General features: G+C 40.6%; 2 protein-coding genes across 3 annotated transcripts in view; both read right to left on the reverse strand.

Moving 5' to 3' along the window:
- The window catches only part of MCU (mitochondrial calcium uniporter), a 201,061-nt gene that overhangs the window by 27,773 nt on the left and 154,055 nt on the right, over nucleotides 1–19,233 (reverse strand). For both annotated transcript variants that reach the window (XM_075533600.1, XM_075533599.1), the window contains exons 3-5: nucleotides 14,942–15,112; nucleotides 13,533–13,637; nucleotides 1,454–1,614 (exon numbers count right to left, since the gene is read on the reverse strand). In XM_075533600.1, the coding sequence (XP_075389715.1) occupies nucleotides 1,454–1,614; nucleotides 13,533–13,637; nucleotides 14,942–15,112 (437 nt within the window). The remainder of the gene's footprint in view (nucleotides 1–1,453; nucleotides 1,615–13,532; nucleotides 13,638–14,941; nucleotides 15,113–19,233) is intronic.
- On the reverse strand, nucleotides 5,551–6,253 carry MRPS6 (mitochondrial ribosomal protein S6). Its single transcript, XM_075533896.1, has one exon. It carries the CDS (start codon nucleotides 6,244–6,246, stop codon nucleotides 5,872–5,874), a length of 375 nt encoding a protein of 124 aa, XP_075390011.1. The 5' UTR covers nucleotides 6,247–6,253; the 3' UTR covers nucleotides 5,551–5,871.

A 19,233-nucleotide genomic window follows, 5' to 3' on the forward strand; every position in this document is an offset into this window, starting at 1 on the left:
TCTTCCTACCCTTTTGCTATTGCTACTTCCATTCCTGTTCCCGAGGGCTTTATCTGACCTGGATTCTGTGTGTCATGAGCTCTTATCTGCTCCAGCCTACCCAAAACTAAAAGGCCAGACTGGGGTCAGGATAATGGGGTGGGTGGATGAGGAAACCTCAAAGAAGCAGAGAAATATTGAGTGTTTCATAGGTGATATACTGCATCCTGGCTGACTCATCCCTTCCTGTGACCTTTCTGTGAAGGGATGTCCTATTGTCTACAGATGGGTTTTGGGTCACTGCTCCAACCCTCCTCGTTCTCAACAATGTTTTTTTGTTTGTTTTGGGTCTTCTTGTTTGGGTCTTTGATGCCTGATGCCTGATTGTATTTCTTCCATGTGGGCTTTGTTGTTTCCCTGCTAGATGGCCACTTGTTCACCTTCAAACCTTTAAGACCCCAGATGCCCTATCTTTTGATAGCCTGGCACCATCAGCTTTCCTCACCACATTTGCTTATGCACCCATTTGTCTTCAGTGATTGTGTTGGGATGGTGAGCATCACAGAATGCCAGGTTGTTAGAACAAAGTGTTCTTGTGTCTATGGAGGGCTTGAGCAGAGGCCCCAAGTCCTTCCACTACCTCAATGTATTTCCATATAAATATATGCTCCTTTTAGTAAGAGTACTTAGTACACAGTAAATATTTAATAAATGATCATTATTATTTTGTTTTAGCTGGTATATTAAAAATGCTTCACAGAATTTAAATATTCTCTTTCAGAAAACTTTTCAGATTTATTATATTTCAATGATCTTAAATTAGAACAACCTTCATTTGTTTTTAAGGAAATTGGAAAAGTAAAACATTGACAGTGTTTACGTCCTTCCTCAATCTACATTCCAGAATCTAATTTCTTAAAATAGGAACACTTGTATAAACCAAGGGTAACACATGTTCACAATGAAAAAAATTGAAAAGTGTACAGGAGAACTATTCTAGTTTTTTATACATCAATCATAATCCAGCTACTCTATGAATATATATAACTTAATATGCACAGATTTATAATTGGTCTTTTACAATATAGCATGAATATTTCCATAGCATACTAGAGCAACATAATTATTTAAAACAGCTGTAGAATATGATATGCATATAATAGTTATTTGGAACTTAGCTAAAATCACTATCCACTGTGCTCAGTGATTAGCAGCGATTCCAATCTTTGCTTTAAAAGTGGTAAATATAGTTAAGGGCAGGGCACTTAACATTCTATTATTAAAGTTCCAAATTATTTCCATTAAAAATTCTTCCTTAGCTTCGACTGGAACTTTTTCATGGTTCAGTTCCATTAACTAGAGGAGTATCAATTAACAGAGCTCAATTATATAAAACTTGGAAGAATAAAAGGAAGCATTTATGCGCTGGGAAAAATACTAGCTGGCAAGAAGGGACCAAGATTTGAATTTTCACCTTTTCCAGGGGAGCCAGTTGCTCTTTGAGATCCTCTATCCGTTCAATAAGCTCCCTTTCCTTGTTCAGCTGGTGCTGCTCAATGCAGAGTGTGGTGTACAGCTGCTGGACTAGCGTCTTTACATCGTTCAGCGTCGCTGCATTTTCATGGCTTAAGAGGTCTGAAAGAAAGGGCGTGTACTTAAAAATAAGTTTTACCTTTACTCAAGAGTTGCTATTCTTGAGGCTTTTAGGTAGTATGAATAAAGTACTTTATACACTACAGTAATTTTAAAGCCAATATATGCCATTATATTCTTGGGTGTTAAATGCTACATTGAGTCTACATTAAGGAAAATATTACAAAAAGAAATAATAGCATTAATTAGAGACAAAAATTAAAGCAATTTATAAAAACAGAGATTTAATATCAATTTCATTTTAATGCTTATTAAAATGCCGATCTATAATTTTTTGTGTGATCTTGTAAATTGTTTTTGGTTAATTTTCCCTTTAGTAATGCCTAAAGAAAAATATACAGTGTTTCAAATTCGCAAATGTTGGTAAATTGAGTTACTTGGCTCTTCCTAGTTATATGGTCTTTGTAACTCTCAAAGGATGAATGGGTTGGAATATGCAAATAAAGTGTATGGGACTCTAAGGTGGGGATTAGTCAGTTTTGCCGTTTCGCTGGACACAAAGTGAACCATTTCAGAAATAAGAATGAGGGAATCTCATGAGCATCAAGCAGAGCCATGAGCAGAGTATGTATTTTAGACCCCAAGAGTCCCATGTGAAGAGGCAGTGACACCAGAGCATGGGGCAGAGCAGTGGTAAGCTTCTCAGTCAACAGAATGAGTAAAGCTATGTGCCTCTGGAGGAAGGATGACTTGCAGAGTGGGGTGCCCTTCTGGTACTTGCGAGTACTAAAGGAGTTTTGTAACCTTGCCCAAGCAGGGCAGAGGCCAAAGAGCTTTGTGACCGAAGACCAGTCTGCTGTGTCTGCTAGCCTGGCTAAAATACAGGCACTACAGGCAAACGGGCTGTTGACACTTCTGATTCTGTTAACTTCCTTAATGAATCCTATAACTGAGTACTGTCGGTGAGTTTTGGGTGGCCATTACGACAGATTACTAATTGCAGGAGAGAAGTAGAGTATGGTGGGGAGGTTGGTCAAAATAAGGCAAAAAAGGTAGAAGAATGTCTGACCTCTGCCTCATAGAAGTCAGCATTGGGTTAGTGTGGAGTTGGACACTCCTTTCCCCTTGTGTAGCCGGAAAACGTTAGACACCGCCCATGTTATTCTTGCACAAATACAAAAGCATTTAAATAAAAAATTGTTGTTGTCTTGTTACAAGTTTGCACAGCAAATTAGGTTCCTATTTAACAATTTCTATATACATTATTCAGTGAAATTGGTTACATTTTCCACAACATATCAACACTCTCAATTTTCCATTCTGGTTGTTCTATTTCCATTAATCTAGCTTCCCCACCCCATCTTATCTTCTTATATTTGCTATATATATATATATATATATATATATATATATTAAAGCAGTACAGTACTCATGTGTGGTATTCATTTTATGAGCCAATCTGTTATTCAGCTGAAAGGTGACCTTTAGAATTGCTTCATCTCTAAGTCTAAATGGTATCTCAGGGTGATGGTCTCTGTAGGGTCCCTATAGTCTGGCCTTTTGAAAAACTTTGTGTTTTGTTTAACAGTTTTATTAGCACTTCATCTATGTTACACACTTCAATCATAACAAGAAGAGTTGTACAATCAGTACTACAATAAATTTTAGAAGATTTTCTTCTCCTTGCACTCGTTGTTACTTGTGTAATTATTATTTTTTAATATACACAACAAAACATTCTCCACTTCAACAACCTCTACATGTAACTATTCATGTAATAATTCAGTTCCACTGATTATATGCTTCGTGTTGTTCAACCATTATTGATAGCCTTTTCCAAATTATTTGTTTTGTTTAACATCTCTTGCATTCTATCTATGACCATCTCTGATGGCCCTGATCAGAATGGTTGGTTGTGATAGCTGGGCATCATCTAGCTAGTTCTTCTAGTCTCAAGATACATGAAGCTAAGGCTCCTATAGATAAGTTTTTTGAGTCTTTGGTTTCTGTCTTTCTCTTTTGCTCCAGACAAGTAGAGACCAGTAATTATATCTTAGGTGGCTACTTTGGGGGGAAAAATACCATATATACTCGTGTATAAGCCGAGTTTTTCAGCACAAAAATGTGCTGAAAAACTGGGGTTCAGCTTATACATGGGTCAGTGGTACCCCAGCAAGGTGTAACATCTCGCTGCCCCCCCCCCACCCCGAGGTAATGGGACGAGTGCCGTTATCTGGCGGGTGATTGCCGTTTTTTCCGCTGTTCATTCAAAGCCCTGCTGACACTGCAGGGCTTTGAATGTTTGTTTACTCACATCTAACCAATAAGAGCCGTCCTATGACGTGGATGTCTCCAATTTGCAGAAGCACCCGTAGTGATTCACTTATGCCGGCAGCTGAACTGGTAAGGATGTATCTGTGGCTGCGCTTCATCTCTCCCCTCTGGTCTCTGTGTTAATTCACATCCTGCATATCCCCCACCCGCACGGACTCCGCCCCCTCCTCCCGGTTAACACGTGGTGGTGGTGGGGGAGGTATTACACCATGAAAGTTTTTTTTTCAAAGTCTTGGTTTTTTATCCTATTAGAAATGGATACTCTTGAACCAAAATAAAAACGCAGGTCAAGTGAAGCTGGTTTCAAAATGAAGGTTGTGTCAAGAACAGAAGAGAGCAATAACAGTGTTGCAAGTAAGTAATTCTGTGTTGACGAAAAGCAAGTGAGGGAGTGGCAGAAAATGAAGGCTGACTTGGAACAGATTCCAAAAGCTAAAAAAGCTCATTGTGGTTCAATGTCTTTTTATGGGGCTCTAGAGAGTGAATTGCATAAATGGGTTACGGAGTGTAATCAAAATGGTTACTGTGTAACACGCATGGGAATCCGCATACGTGCTCTACAAATGGCTAAGGATGACAAAGAACAAAGATTTCCCCAAAATTGGCACAAAACCTTGAAGAAAAAATTATGTCATTTCAGTCATTTATTATAAAATAAAGAAATATTTAAAATTATGACCTGGCAGATATTGGGAATATGGATGAAACTGCCATGACTTTTGATCTTCCAAGCAACACAACTGTGGCAAATTTAGGAGAAAAAAACATTTCTCTCAAAACCACAGGAAATGAAAAAAAAAACACTTTACAGTTGTTCTATCATGTTTGGCTAATCGAGGAACAAAGCTACGTCCTGTCATTATTTTTAAAAGAAAGACCTTGCCTAAAAAGATCAATTTCCCACCAATAATTACTGTGCGTGCACATGTTAAAGGCTGGATGGATGAAGACGGAACAAAACAATGGCTGGAAGAAATTTGGAACCGACGACTAGGAGCAGCCTTAAAGAAAAAGCCACGGTTCCTTGTTTGGGATATGTCCAGAGCCCACCTATCGGATGACATAAAAAAAATTGGCAAAATCTAGTAAAGTTACTTTAGCTGTTATTCCAGGTGGGCTTACATCTGTACTGCAGCCTCTGGATGTATCTTTGAATAAGCCTTTTAAAGACCGTGTGGGAAGGATGTGGCATGAATGGATGTCATCTGGTCAAGCCCAACTAACAAAAGGAGGAAATCTCATGAAGCCTGACATAGAGTTAATAGCAAAGTGGGTTCGAGATGCATGGGAAGACATTCCAGAAGACATGGTGCGACGTGCCTTCCAGAAATGTAGTATTAGTAATGCTGTGGATGGCAGTGAAGACTGTGCTTTGTATGAAAATGACAGCAGTGATGGTGATGACGGCGATCTCAGTGAGGACAGCATCTATGATGACCTCACACCAGCTGAAGCTCTGCATTGGGATACGGATGATGATGAGGTATCCAGTTTTGAAGGATTTTAACTCTATACATTTTAGCTTGGTTGCTGATTGAGCTAAGGGAATAGTACTCTTAAGGTATCATTGTTGATACCTTATTGTTTTTGTTGAACCTATTTTCCACTTACTGTGCTGGTTTACTAATGTTAAATGACTTGTCCTTTTTTTTTTTTTTTCGCTTTACAGATTTATTTTTACACATTCAGTTTGAATGATCAGCTTACAACCCCCAGCAGCTTAATCGGTGTTGCATTGCACAATGGTGGTGGTGTTAGAAGGCAAAAAGTCGTCACTGATGAAGAAGTGAATGAAGGGGGATCATGGGGCGCTAAGTGAGTTGCATGCTCACTTCTCGTGGGAAGAACGAGAACTAAAAATATCTTAGAGACGCAAACAGCACCTAGAAAGGTTAGGTCGTAAGCTCTGAATGCGTGGTGTTCACACGTGAGATTAAAAATAAAGCTATAATCAGGTGGCCCATCTCACTTCTTCTTTTTGATGAAATATAATTTTTCTTCCAGTGGGACCGGGACAATCCCTTCACAATCCTTTTCTTCCTGGGTCAGTGGGTGCGTCACCACACTCTGTCGGACGACATCGATGTCTCGGGACAAGTGCTCCATGATGCTACTAACAGTTGTTGTGGGGGCATAAAAATCCACCAAGAAATACCCTCCTCTCGTGTGCTTCTGACTGTGGGCAGAGATCTTATACGGGAGTGCTCGTTCACCAAGGTTTTCCAAGTTCCTCACGATTGCGCCTCTGTCCATCAGGGCTTCTATCGTACGTTTCAACGTAGCGCTGGTCTCTGGCCGCTGCATGGCTTTCAGTATCAAAGCCAGCTCGTAGCGGGGCATGCTCAAACGTCCGAGCCAGCTCCCGCGACGAAGCGGACCACAAGGGCACGGGCCACGCGAGGAGGCGCTGGGGCGCTGGGGCGCTGGGGCGCTGGGCCGCGAGGCTCCGGGGCAGCAACGCTGGCTCCAGCCGCGCGAGCCGGGGCTTAAAGCGACTTGTCCTTTTATTTATGTTCAATTTTTAGTAATTTTATTTTCATTTGTTTTGATTATTGAAACTCACCAATAGCTTCTGCATTTTCACCCTAGGCTTATACTCGAGTCAATCAGCTTTTCTGGTTTCCCAGGTAATAATTAAGTACCTTGGCTTATATTCGGGTTGGCTTATATTCGAGTATATACGATAAGTCCTTAGATGCTATTCACTAGGCTGTAGAACATTATCCTTATGAACTATGGCATCCATATTGACTAAGTTGCCCCTGAGATGATGGTTTCTAAACTTAGTAAACCAATCCCATGAGGTGTTTGGTTATGTCTAAGGAGTATATGCAATTGTACCCTCTATATGCTAAATATATGTAGTGATATATTGGCAATATGTATGTGCATATATATGTATTACATGTAACTATGTCTTTATATACACACATACATGTGAAGGAACTTAAACATTTTTGTTCCATCAATAATATTGTGTATAAGAGACACACATTAGACATAAAGATAAAAATAGACTAACAAATCCCACCCAAACCAACAAGGTAATAATCAAAAAGAACAAACAGGGCTGGTAATATTAATTTCTGATAAAATAGATGCTAAGGTAAAGACCAGCATAAGATACAGGAAGGAAAAAAACTAAAAAAAAAAAATACAAAGAAGGACATTATCCAAGAGTAAGGAAAAAAAACTTGCTATGAAATCACAGAAACCTTTATTAAACAGAAATACCAAATATGAAGCTATCATTTTTTAACTTATCCTCCATCAAGGTCTATCTATTCCTTAGCCCATCCCCAAATAATTCTGTACTTTTTTATTTATACCATGTCAAAAGAGCAGTTTCAGCATCCTCAGGGAACTGAAATCATGCTCCTTTTAAGTGTGAAGATTGGAAATAAAACGTCTGAAGGGGTAAGAATATGGTTATAAAGTAGATGAGATAAGGTTTCCCCATAAAATCCTCACAGGGCAGTCCTTGCTGCCCTCAAAGAATGAGCAGGTGTATTGCCATGATGGAGAGAGAGAGAGAGAGAATATGAATCCCATAACTTCCTGGCCTTTTTCTCACCAACACAGAGTGGCTGGTGATTCTGACCGCTAATGAAGCAGTCCAATGCGTAACCATGATGTCACCAAATGACACATTTCATAGGGTAAATCTGCTGGACAAGACCTCTCTAAAGTGTTGAAAAGCAAGGATGTTACTTTGAGGACTAAGGTGTGCCTGACAAGCCCTGATATTTTCAGTCACCTCATATGCATGTGCAAGTAGGACATTGAAGAAGGTAGACCAAAGAAAAATCAATGCATTTTAACAAAGGTGTTGGCAAAGTCTGTTGAAAGTATGGACTGCCAAAAAGTCAAACCCATCTGTCTTGGAAGTAATATAGGCGGAATGTTCCTTAGAGGTCAGGATGCTGAGACTCTGTCTTATGAACTTTGGACATGTTATCAGGAGAGCCAGTCCTCACAGAAGGACATTGTGCTTGGTAAAGTAGAGGGCAGTGAAAATGAGGAAGGCCCTCAATGAGATGGATTGACCAAGTGGCTGCAGCCATGTGCTCAGTCATAGGTCAGTTGTGAGGATGGCACAGGGAGTGGTGATGTTTCATTCTGTGGCCGAACTTACTCAATGGTATGCTATTTGTATACTAGAAACACAAAGGAATATATATAAATATATATTAAATTCCTAAGGGGGGTGGGGGAAAATATATATATTCCCCCCCACCCCCCTTAGTAATTTATAAAGCATCTATGGTAGGAAACAAGAAACCCAAACCAGCGCTAGGAAACAAGAAACCCAAACCAGCGCTTACTGACAGAAAAGGGTTGGAAAACAGGAGCGAGAAGACTGTCCCTATATACTCTTTAGACTTTTGGAACTGTGAACCTCGTGGATGTATTACCTATGCAGAACAGCAACAACAAAATTAATATGCAACCACAATACCTACTAACAGCAATGAAAAGGTTCTTAAACAGGAGATCAGAAGAGAGCTGACAGATGTCCAGTGCTAGACCCCAGGGTTTTGACAATGCTTCAGTTAAAAATAAGGCTGCTGGCTAGAGGCAACAACTTCTAAACCTTTACCCCTGGAATTTTTGTTTACATATAGATAAATGAAGTTATATAGAGAAGATCGATTTGTTATTGGCTTAACAACAACACCTGGGATGATTAGTGTGTGCTTCATTAAAAACGCAAGTAGATACTTATTCGTGTTTCGGCACCTGGCATCAGTTCCGATGTACAGAAAGCACCGAAAAGCATGGAGGATGCTCTACTGCAACAGGGAAGGAAAATCCCTTTCAGCGACTACATCAAACGGGGAGAAATTTAGCTCAACTTAGGTTTGTGCGAAGACAGTTTAATTGTGGATATTTGGTTTGCCCCCCTAACCAAATTACTTTCAAGTTACTGTATCTTTAAGAGAGAAGCCAGGTCTCCAGCACCCTGTCGAGAAATGGGGAAAAAGACTCAGTGGTGATAATCAGAGTGTCCTAAGCACAAAAACTCAGAACCACTCGTGACGTAAGTGAGGAGCAAGACTAGGAGAAAAGCAGTTGATGCGCTATTTCAGCACAGACTGGCTTAAAAGGCTTATTGTACTCCCCATATTTTCTCCATTTTAGACTCTTGTATGGATTATAAAATTATCTAATTGTTACAGGAGTTGCTTTTCTCATCCTGCGGTGGTTGGAGACCCCAGCTTTATAGCACTATGGTAGCCAGCTGTATACAACTATGGTCAAGAATATCCATGGACTTTGTAACCAGCCTTAGTGCTACGATCTTCCTCCTCCTCCACTTTAGTTGTTTCCTGCCTCTTCCTTCCCACTGGAGCCCTGGTGGCACAATGTCTTGGGATGCTAACTGCAAGGTCAGCAGTTCAAAACCAGCCACTCTGTAAGAGAAAGACAAGGCTTTCTATTCATGTAGAGTCTAAGAAACGCACAGGGGCAGTTCCACCTTGCCCTACAGGGTCACAATCAACTTGATGGCAATGAGGTTTTGGCCCTTTGGGGTTAAGTACAAGACTGGCCACACTTGAGGATTCAAAAACGTCATAAACTGCTAATCTCAATATATCCTAAGACTATACGGGGCACCAAGAGGTCTGAGCCCAACAGCTGCTCCGTGGGAGAGCAATGTGCAGTCTGCTTCCCTAAGAGTTTACAGTCTTGGGAATTCTATGGGACAATCATTGTGCGTCAGGATAGAAAAGATGGCTGTATAACATCCTATATGAGCTAGCTCCCTGTCCTCAGTAGAGGTGTGTGAAGTTTATGGATACCCAACACTCAGAGAGCATTTTTATTTTTAAATTGCTGTTGATAAACAAGGAAAAGAATAAATGGGAGAATGAAGTGAAAGTGAATGAAAATTTTATGTCAAAAAAATTAAAAACCTGCCTGGAAGTTCTCCTTCATTACCTAGTTTATCTTTATAAGACAAAGAATATTTGACCTTGTGCTCCTTCTCATTATCTGACACCCAAAACTTACTATCAACTTCTTCTTCCACTTAATCTTTCCACACAAAAAGGGTACAATTAGGGAAGAGGAAATAACTTGTGGGTCAGGGAAGCTGGCCACCCTAAATACAGCGATCACACATCTCTGAATAAGAAGTGGTATTTTATTTGGCCAAGGAGGAGATGGCAAATGATAGAAATAAATGAAAACCTATTTGATATTTTACTTAAAAAATTGTTGCTACTATGAGCATGAGTATGTGTTAAAAGGAAAATATGGATTTAAAACACTTTTATTTGAGCTTTTGCAAAAGGCATAATCTCTTATTGGGTAACAACACAGCCGAGAGAGCGTTCACATTTCTATTTTAAGAGAAACAAAGTCTTAAAAAGCACCTCATCAGAGCTGTTGTTGTTAGGTGCCTACAAGTTGATTCTGACTTACGGCAACCCTCTGCACCACAGAACAAGGCTCCATTTCTTCTACAGTCTTCCTTATGCATCGTTCAGTGTTACATGTGTGTGATGCAACTGAACCTATCACAGCTTGTAGTCAGGAGCACCTCAGTCCTCCAAAGCTACATCGCTGCTCTTTAACTTTAAAGAGGTCTTGTACAGCAAATCTCTCCAATGTAATATATCATTTGTTTTTCACATTTTTATTGGCACCTAAATCCCCATATCATACAACTCAATAGTTCCAATCGTTCAATCATATCCAGAAGAACTGTACAATCATTACCACAATCAATTTTAGAACCACCCTCCCCCCGCCAGGGTTAAATCACCTTTAAAGTGAGGTGTGCAATCCCAGACAGTTCTAGTGTTCCCTCCCCCCTCCTGCCTTAATGGATTACTTCTGAAGTCCCTTCACCCTCCCTCTCTCCTCCACATCCCCATAACCCCTTGCATCAGTTATCGCTATGCACCCACTGCACTTCTGTGCTTCACTAACTGGGAAACCCAACAGAAGCCATAAAAAACAAAATCAAAACAAAATAGTAAGGATAAAATAATAGTAATGTAAAGATAAAAATACAAATAATGAGTAAGAAAGAAAAGATACCTTCAATATTTAAAAAGCCAGGGAAGAAACTTATGTCATGGAACACGCAAGAGATGTATATTTGCACCTAGAATAAATTCAGGTCAATAGGGAGGTCAGCTGACCAAGAATTAAGTTTGATCCAGCATAATCAAGATTACAATGATTTGTCTGACAGCAAGGCTATTCGAGACTCTTGCCTGTGGCTAGCAGGTCTACCAGTGGTTTAATCTGACTAGATAATCTGCAGGTGGGTTTTGGGCTCCCACTGTCCTCCATAGCCTTTTACTAATTTTATATATTTATAATTTATAATTTTATTCTGATACTTTTCCCTTCAACATATTTGAATTTTGTTACTGTCATTTGATTTATTGATTACTGTTTCTGTGAATGTTGACTGTGGATCCAAGAATATATTATTCAACTTTAGAAAAACTAATCCAATAGTAAATATAAATTTAATATATTCTCTAAGCAAGTCACAACAACAAAAATAGCAGCAAAACAAAAACAGTGAAATAAGCCTGCATTTCTGTATTTTTATATCCACTAGAACTTCTCGTCTAGTAATTGGGGGAAAAAAGGCCAAAAAATATGCTAGAGTATATCTAGCAGTTTCTAGCCTACATACTAATTATTCCTATTTAATAAAACTTGACTTAGTAATGTCTTACTATTTTAAAAGATATTTTTTCAGCAATCTCAACAAGCTTGAAATCTAGCTACTCAGCAACTGGAAAGCTACCAAGTTACTCATTTGACTCATTCAATATAGAATGGCCATCTAAGTCAATGAGGGCTATAAAATGAGAATTTACACAGAAAAACAATACACAGATTCAAAACAGGGAAAATCACTTCTATTTATTTGGGTAACCGGAAAAGGGCCTATAATGAGGGGGTACCCAAAAAATACCCTGGAAAAAGCTCCCTTGGGGTGGCTCTTTTGTAGTACACGTTTTCCCCAGTAGGCGAGCATGGCCAACTTGCTCTGAGTTAGTGCGCTCAGTGGTTTCTCTCTGGTTACAGTGAATTTTTTCACAAAAGCAGTTCTGCTCAAAGCTTGTTTTCTGGGATGGTTGATTTAAGAGAACAGCGTGTGGCAGTGAAATTTTGTTTCCTGCAGGGAAAAACGCTGCAGAAACTGTTGTGATGTTGAACACAGCTCACAAGGACAGCGCTCTGGGAAAAACTTAAGTGTACACGTGGTTTTCTTGTTTCAAAAAAGGAGAACTGTTAAATCATGGCAAACCCTGTTCTGGACGCCTGTCAACTTAGCAAATGGAGAAAATGCCGACAACATCTGTGCACTTCTGCGCATAGACCAACGATGGACCATGGAAGAGATGGGAAGTGATCTGGACTGTCTTGGAGCTCAGTTCAGCGAATTTTAACAGAAGCTTTGAGAATGAGAAGGGTCGCTGCAGAATTTGTGCCTCATGTTCTGAGTGACCAGGAATAAGAGCATTGTACTTTGAAAGAACAGCTCCAAAGTGACCAGACTTTTTTTTCCAAGGTCATTACTGGTGATGAGACCTGGTACTATTCTTACGACCCCCAAAGCAAACATTAATCAAGACAGTGAAAGAAGCCATCGTCACCTCGCCCCCAAAAAGCTCATCAAGTGAAATCAAAGATCAAGACGATGCTCATTTGTTTTTTGCTGTGAGGGGATAGTGCATTTGGAATTTGTTCCACCAGGTCAGACTGTTAATCAAGCTTTCTATTTAGAGGCTATGAAAAGATAGTGTAACTGTGACAAGAAAGGCCTGATTTGTGGCAGGCAAGGACTGGTTCTGCCACCACGACAACGCCCCTGCTCATGCAGCCATCTCAGTGCGCCAGTTTTTGGCAAAAAACAGCACGCGTCTCTTGCCCCATGTACCTCACTCACCTGACCTGCTCCATGCGACTTCTTTTTCTTTCCCACATGAAGAGGGACAAAAGGACAGCAATTTGACAATGCAGACAAGGTGAAGAAAAAAACGAGGGAGGTGCTATCAGCCATCCACACAGATGAATTTGAAAAATGTTGCCAAGAATGGAGTTGCAGATTTGACAAATGTATTAAGTGGAATGGAGAGTAATTTCTTTGAAGGTGATAAGGTTGTTTTGTTAAAAAAAAAAACCCCAACATTTTAAAAATACATATCTTGGGGGAGAAAGGGGAGGGAAAATTTCCATTATTTTTGAATACCCCCTCACATGTCACAAGTTGATAAAGCCAAAGGGCAAGGGATATTTTTTATAACGTTTCAGTGGACAGCGATACTACATCTTGTTTATTTTTAATAGATTTCCCTCATATTGTTAAAATGATACCGTTTTAGTCCATATGGAAGAATGGATTTAAATTAGTTAGAACATGCATGATGGGAAAGAGAATGGGAATGTAGCAGGGCATTTCTCTATCTAAGCGGAATCTACGCAGCTTTAGTTCACGCCCTAGTAAAGTGTCAGGTGCTCAGTGCGCTTTTCAACGAAACAGTCTATCTGTCCGTAATGCTTTCAGTTGTCTTGGCAGATCACGTTTCTCAAGGAAAAACAATCTGCCCTTCTCCCACATCTCCACCCTTATCCCGGCTGCTCGTTACCTCTTTTTGGTGGTCGCACATGGTATGTGAAGTCATTGATGACCAGCTTAAAGTCATCAAGGAGGAGCAGATCTATCCCTGTCGAGGCAGCGACTCGAACACCATCTGTTAAAATGGAAATAAAACTTGTCATGTGCCCATGATTATTCAAGATAGGTCAGGAAAATGCAATCCTCCAAGCAAAATTAACAATGTTCTCTCCTCTTTAGTCACCCCTCCCTGCCACCCACACCGCTTCTTTCCAATCCCATGCTGAACAACGCTCACATGGCCTGAGACTTCTGTTTTTATGGCCTCTGTATGTGATTATCTAACAACCTGCTTTCCAGCAGAACTTTATGAAGTGTTGAAACAGTCACTGGTCATAGATCTACTGGGATCGGATGGAAATCCAGACTCCTGCAGGGAACTGCATGAGCTTCTTACAGGAGCTTGTGATGAAACTTGATTGAGTAAATAACCCTTGTTTTCTCACCTACAGGACTTCACAGCGTAAAACTACTATCAATCCTAATTCAAAGCGACTCACAGCGACTATAGGATGGAGTAGTACTGCTCCTTAGGGTCCCTCCTTAGGCTTTGGGAAATGGCTCATCTGTAGGGGGGTGGACAACCTCGTCTTTCTTCCACCCAGCGGCAGTGGACAACCTCCTGCTTTATCCACGGAGCCAGCAGGGGCTCTCTCTACACGATAGTCACTGATAATACTACTCGGTGAGATGGAAATTAATTGTATTTAAAATGAAAACTTAAAGTATAGAAATGTATCAAATTGTTAAATAACCCATGGGTACTTCCTGCCCTTGTCATTCAAGTTTTCTTTTGGTCTGAAAATTTTCAAAGCAAAAAAATATAAAAAATATAAGGCACTTTAACTAAATCAATAAATGACATAGATATCATGTTAAATGGGAATTTTTAATACCTTATTTTATAGTCTTCAAATCATGTATTTATTTTAATAAACTTTTATGTGAAACACATAAAGTGATCTAAAAAGAAGACCCCCTATTACATATCTCCAGAGATGACAGCTCAACTATTAGAAAAATTTATACCTTGCCTAAAGCTAATGACAAAAGGTCTCAATAATATAAATGTGACTGACAGCTCATCCTTGCCTAGGGCATTACCCATGCATTGTTTTGGAATGAGATTTGTAAGACTAAACAATTACATCTTGAAAACCAAGGGAAAAGAAGTCACTTTCTCACCTGGCATTTGCTAAACAACAGTTTTCTAAAGTGAAGAGTGTGGCATTCTTTTGCAGTGGGTGATGGCAGTGGTGATGAGACGTGCGTGCGTGTGTGTGTGTGCGTGTGTGCGTGCGTGCGTGTGTGTGTGTGTGTGTGTGTAGGGACGGTTTCAGGGAGAGAGGGGCAGTAGGAATTATAATGAAGTGACAATACCTGGTGAATAGACTGCAACTCTGTCGATTCCCCGATCTTCTTCTTGCAGTTGTCGTAAAAATACACCCACGGAGTCTGAGATGGGCTTAAGTGTGAACTGGCAGCGTTCCTGCCGGGATGGCAGTCTCACAGATATCACAGGTAACCCGTTTTGATAAACCACTGTCACCTCTGAAGTAAAAAGACCCGCAAACAGGAAAATTAGATTTCATAAGTTAAAGCCACATTATCGTCTTACACGTGCTCTGCTATTACTTGGGTGATTTAAACTGTTTCAAAGGTTTCAGAGAATCTGATGATGTTACGAATTCATCCCTGAGCCTCATTTCTCATTAAGCCAGCCATTTATATATTAAAATTAGATATAATTTATTGCAGTACAGATTTCCTTCATATACTCTAATTTTAAAAACAGTTCCAAAAGCTGAAGTTATTCTCCCAAAGTTTGAGCTGAAATAAATATAGTTACTGTATTGATTTTTAAAAAAAAATCCACAAAAACCCAAAGTACAAATTAACCAGAAAATAAACTTTAATTCAGTGTAACAGAGTATCTCAGTTACCAGCCTGCTATTGTGTGTCTCAAATAAAGAAATCACATTACTGACTTTTGGAACACAGTAACTTGTATCTTAGCTAAGAGATTTTGATGAAAAGAAGTGATGAAACCTTGAACTCCAGAAAGTATATGGTAGCAAATATAATCAGCTCTCTCACAGTGCCCCTTGCCAGATGATAGTAAGTTAGTTCATGGAAACTAAGAAATCTGAGTCTCTCAGAATGAAATTCTGTTTTGATATTATATCAAAAGTGTAAAGACTATAAAACCAAGTTTCAATTTCAAAGGTTTCTGAGAGGAAAAAATCTCCAGGAGCTCAGAGGTTTTCCTAAATGCCTGCTGAGAAATGGACAAAGCTTTCATTCACGACTAGGCCACAGAGAGATTTTCTGAAGCAAAACTCACAAGGCCCGTTTCAAAGCAAGTTTGACGAATGGTCTGCAGGGTTTTTCTGCCAATCCCCCAGTAATGAGGATGATGTCTTGAATTGCAAAATTATGCTCATTCAGAGAGCCTCAAATATTTCTCAGAGTAAATCAAGTTGTGATTAGGTTCCTCCTTGGACAAACATTCTGTCCAGCGAAGCGGAGAGAAGTTTTACATTTTGGGTCTTTCCTTGATAAAACCTGTTCTCATGACATCAATTTCGTGGTACCCAGTAATCCTTCTTTCAGGACTGCTGGAAGACCCTTCAGTGCTAGTACATGTTACTGGGGGGGAGGGGGGAAGCACTGAGTTATGACAAGGGGAGCCCCTTTCTATTCTGTGGCAATCTGTGGGTGCAGGCTGCTTTGTCTGGAAGATGCTCCAAAATCCTTACAGTTGAAACAAAAATGTTTTTCTGGTAGTGTTTTAGCTTAAAAACTTAACACTCTCAAAGACATTGGTGGCCTTTGATCCTTAACAGCCTGGTTTCCCAAAGAAACTCACACTCCGGGCATTTTTCTGTAACTATGGCAACATGCACAGGATTAAGTGAAAAACTAGCAACTAACTCCTTAGAGGAGCAGCAGTTGAATCCCTGAGGTGGAATGGTGATTCCTTCAAAACTGGCTTCCAGATACATTATGGAACGGATGACGTCATCTCAAACTTGATAAGCTTTCACACCAAACAACTAGTTCAACCACAGCCACATAAGAAGTCTTTCTACGTCGGACAGTGGAAGACATGACAACATATTAATAATTTATAAATTATCAAGGGTTCATGGGGGAGGGTTGGGGCGGAGGGTAAAAATGAGGAGCTGATACCAAGGGCTCAAGTGGAAAGCAAATGTTTTGAGAATGATGATGGCAACAAATGTACCAATGTGCCTGACACAGTGGATGGATGGATGGATGGGTGGTGATGAGCGTTGTTGAGCCCTTAAGAACAGTCTGTCTACTCTCAAGGGACTATTTTCCTCCTTCCTTTTCTTGGTCATTTTATTATTTTAGGAGAAAGTTTACACAGCAAGTTAAGTTTCTCACTAGACAATCTATAATCAATGTGTTTTATAACATTGGTTACTATCCCCACGATGTGTTAGCACTCTCCCTATGTCCCCCAGCCTTCCTCGTTTCTGTCCCTCCAGTTTCCCTGCCTCTCCTCGACTTAGCTTGACTTTCGTGCCAATATTGCCCCGTTGGTGTGCCACAGTTGATTGTTTCTGAGGAGCACATCCGTGGTGGTGGCAGTTCTGCTAGATGCTGGCACGGTGGCTCTGCCACACAGCAACCTCGGGCATAACAGAATGAAGCCCTATGCTCCAGTACCACCGACAGAATCGCTCTGTCTGAGCCCAGTGTCGCAGCCCCCGGTCTCAACCCATCTCCAGCTCCTTAGCGGTCTTCCTCTTTTTCCTTGACGTTCTACTCTGTCAAGCATAATGTCCTTTTCCAGAGACTGGTCTCTCCTGATAACATGTCCAAAGTATGTGAGACAAAGTCCTGCCATCCTTCATTCTAAGGAGCATTCTGGTTGTACTTCTTCCAAGACAGATTAGTTTGTTCTCTTGGCAGCCTAAGGTACTTTCAATATTTTCCACCAATACCCTAATTCAAATGTACCACTTCTTCTGCAATCTTTTTTATTCACTGTCCAACTGTCACAAGCATCGAATGTGTCAGTCTGGGTACTTTAGAGAAACAAATCCACAGAAACTCATGTGTAAGAGAGAGTTTTATATAAAGGGCAAGTGCACAGCAAGAAAACATCCCAACCCAGTGCTGTCTTAGCCCACAAGTCCAACATTAACCCATATGTCTGACACCAATCCACAAAGTCCTCCTCCGTCTCACAAAACACACACTATGATGCCTACTGCAGGAGGAAAGCTGAGTCAGTGAATGTGTAAACATCTCAGTGCTGCCAGGGGTCTCCACACGGGTGCTCCAGCACCCAGGGCTGCATTGGGGTAGGTCCATGTGGCTTCTCCTTGGGGATGTCTTGCAGGAAGTCAGTCTTGCAAGCTGAAGCAGGGAACTGGCTAAGGCAGCTGCACCCTGGTCTGACCATCACAAAGCAAGAGACCCGAGAACTAGAAAGGTGAAGCTCACCGAACCATTTATCCCTCCACCCTTCAATTAACCCCACATGCGTTTATCAGCCAGGTTGGCACAATAAACTAACTCAAGTAACATCCGTGGTATTCAACACTTTTAAGAGGTCTTGTGCAGCAGATTCTCCCTAAGTAGTATGTCATTTGATTTCTGAATTGCATCGTCCACAAGCATTGAAAGTGGGTCCAAGCAAAATGAAATCCTTGACAATCTTGTATCAGGATGTTTAACTGATCCGATTGTGAGGACCACGGTTTTCTTTACGCTGAGTTGCAATCCATTCTGAAGGCTGCACTTCATGATCTTCATTGCCTAGTGCCTCAGCTCTCCTTGCTTTCACGGAGAAAGGCTGCGTATATCGGAGGCTGTAAGTCTTCCCCTATTCCTTATGCCAAGATTTTCTTTGTATAATCTAGCATCTCAAATTATTTGCTCAGCATAAAGATTGGATAAATACAGTGAAAGGATACAACCTTGCCACACTACCTTTCCTGATTTAAAATCATGTACTATTCCCAGGTTTGTTTGTGTAACTATGTTGTTTATTGGTTACTCTATTATTTGGAAGAAACACGGCCAGAGTGCTCCTTAGAGGCAAGAATGACAAGATTTCATCTTCTGTACTTTGGACATGTCAGGAGAGAACAGTCCCAGGAGGAGAACATCGTGCTTGGATAAGTAGAGGAGCAGTGAAAAAGAGGAAGGCCTTCACAAGCTGGATGGACACCGTGGCTGCGACAATGGGCTCAGGCAGAAGGACAGCTGTGGGGCTGGTGCAGGACCAGGCAGTGTCTCGTTCTGTGGTACATGAGGTTGCTATGGGTTGGAACAGCTTTGATGGCACCTAACAACAGCAACTACTATTTATTTGGAAGGTAAACCTTGGGAAGTAGCTTCAGTTCCAGGTAAAAAGGGTGTCTTAGCATGCTAGTTCCAGGGGTTCCTGCAGTCTCTGTCAGTTCAGTAAATCTGATTTTTAAAAATGAATTTGGGTTCTGTTCTATACTTTTCTCCCAATCTAACCAGGAACTTCTATTGTATCCTGGCCGGCATGGTTGTCGTCAATGGTGGCCTATCTGGTTCTCTTGGGCTGTGGTGTGTGTAGTCTGTTTGTAGCATACACTAATTGTTTCTTTGAATCTTTGGTTCCCTTTGCTCTTAACCAGAACAATTGTTTTGTAGATGGCTGC

This window comes from Tenrec ecaudatus, chromosome 16 (assembly GCF_050624435.1).
Source record: "Tenrec ecaudatus isolate mTenEca1 chromosome 16, mTenEca1.hap1, whole genome shotgun sequence".
Lineage (NCBI taxonomy): Eukaryota > Metazoa > Chordata > Mammalia > Afrosoricida > Tenrecidae > Tenrec > Tenrec ecaudatus.

Bases quoted from the DNA above. Each gene is read 5' to 3' on its own strand.
- MRPS6 (XM_075533896.1), bottom strand. From the start codon at position 6,246: ATGCCCCGCTACGAGCTGGCTTTGATACTGAAAGCCATGCAGCGGCCA.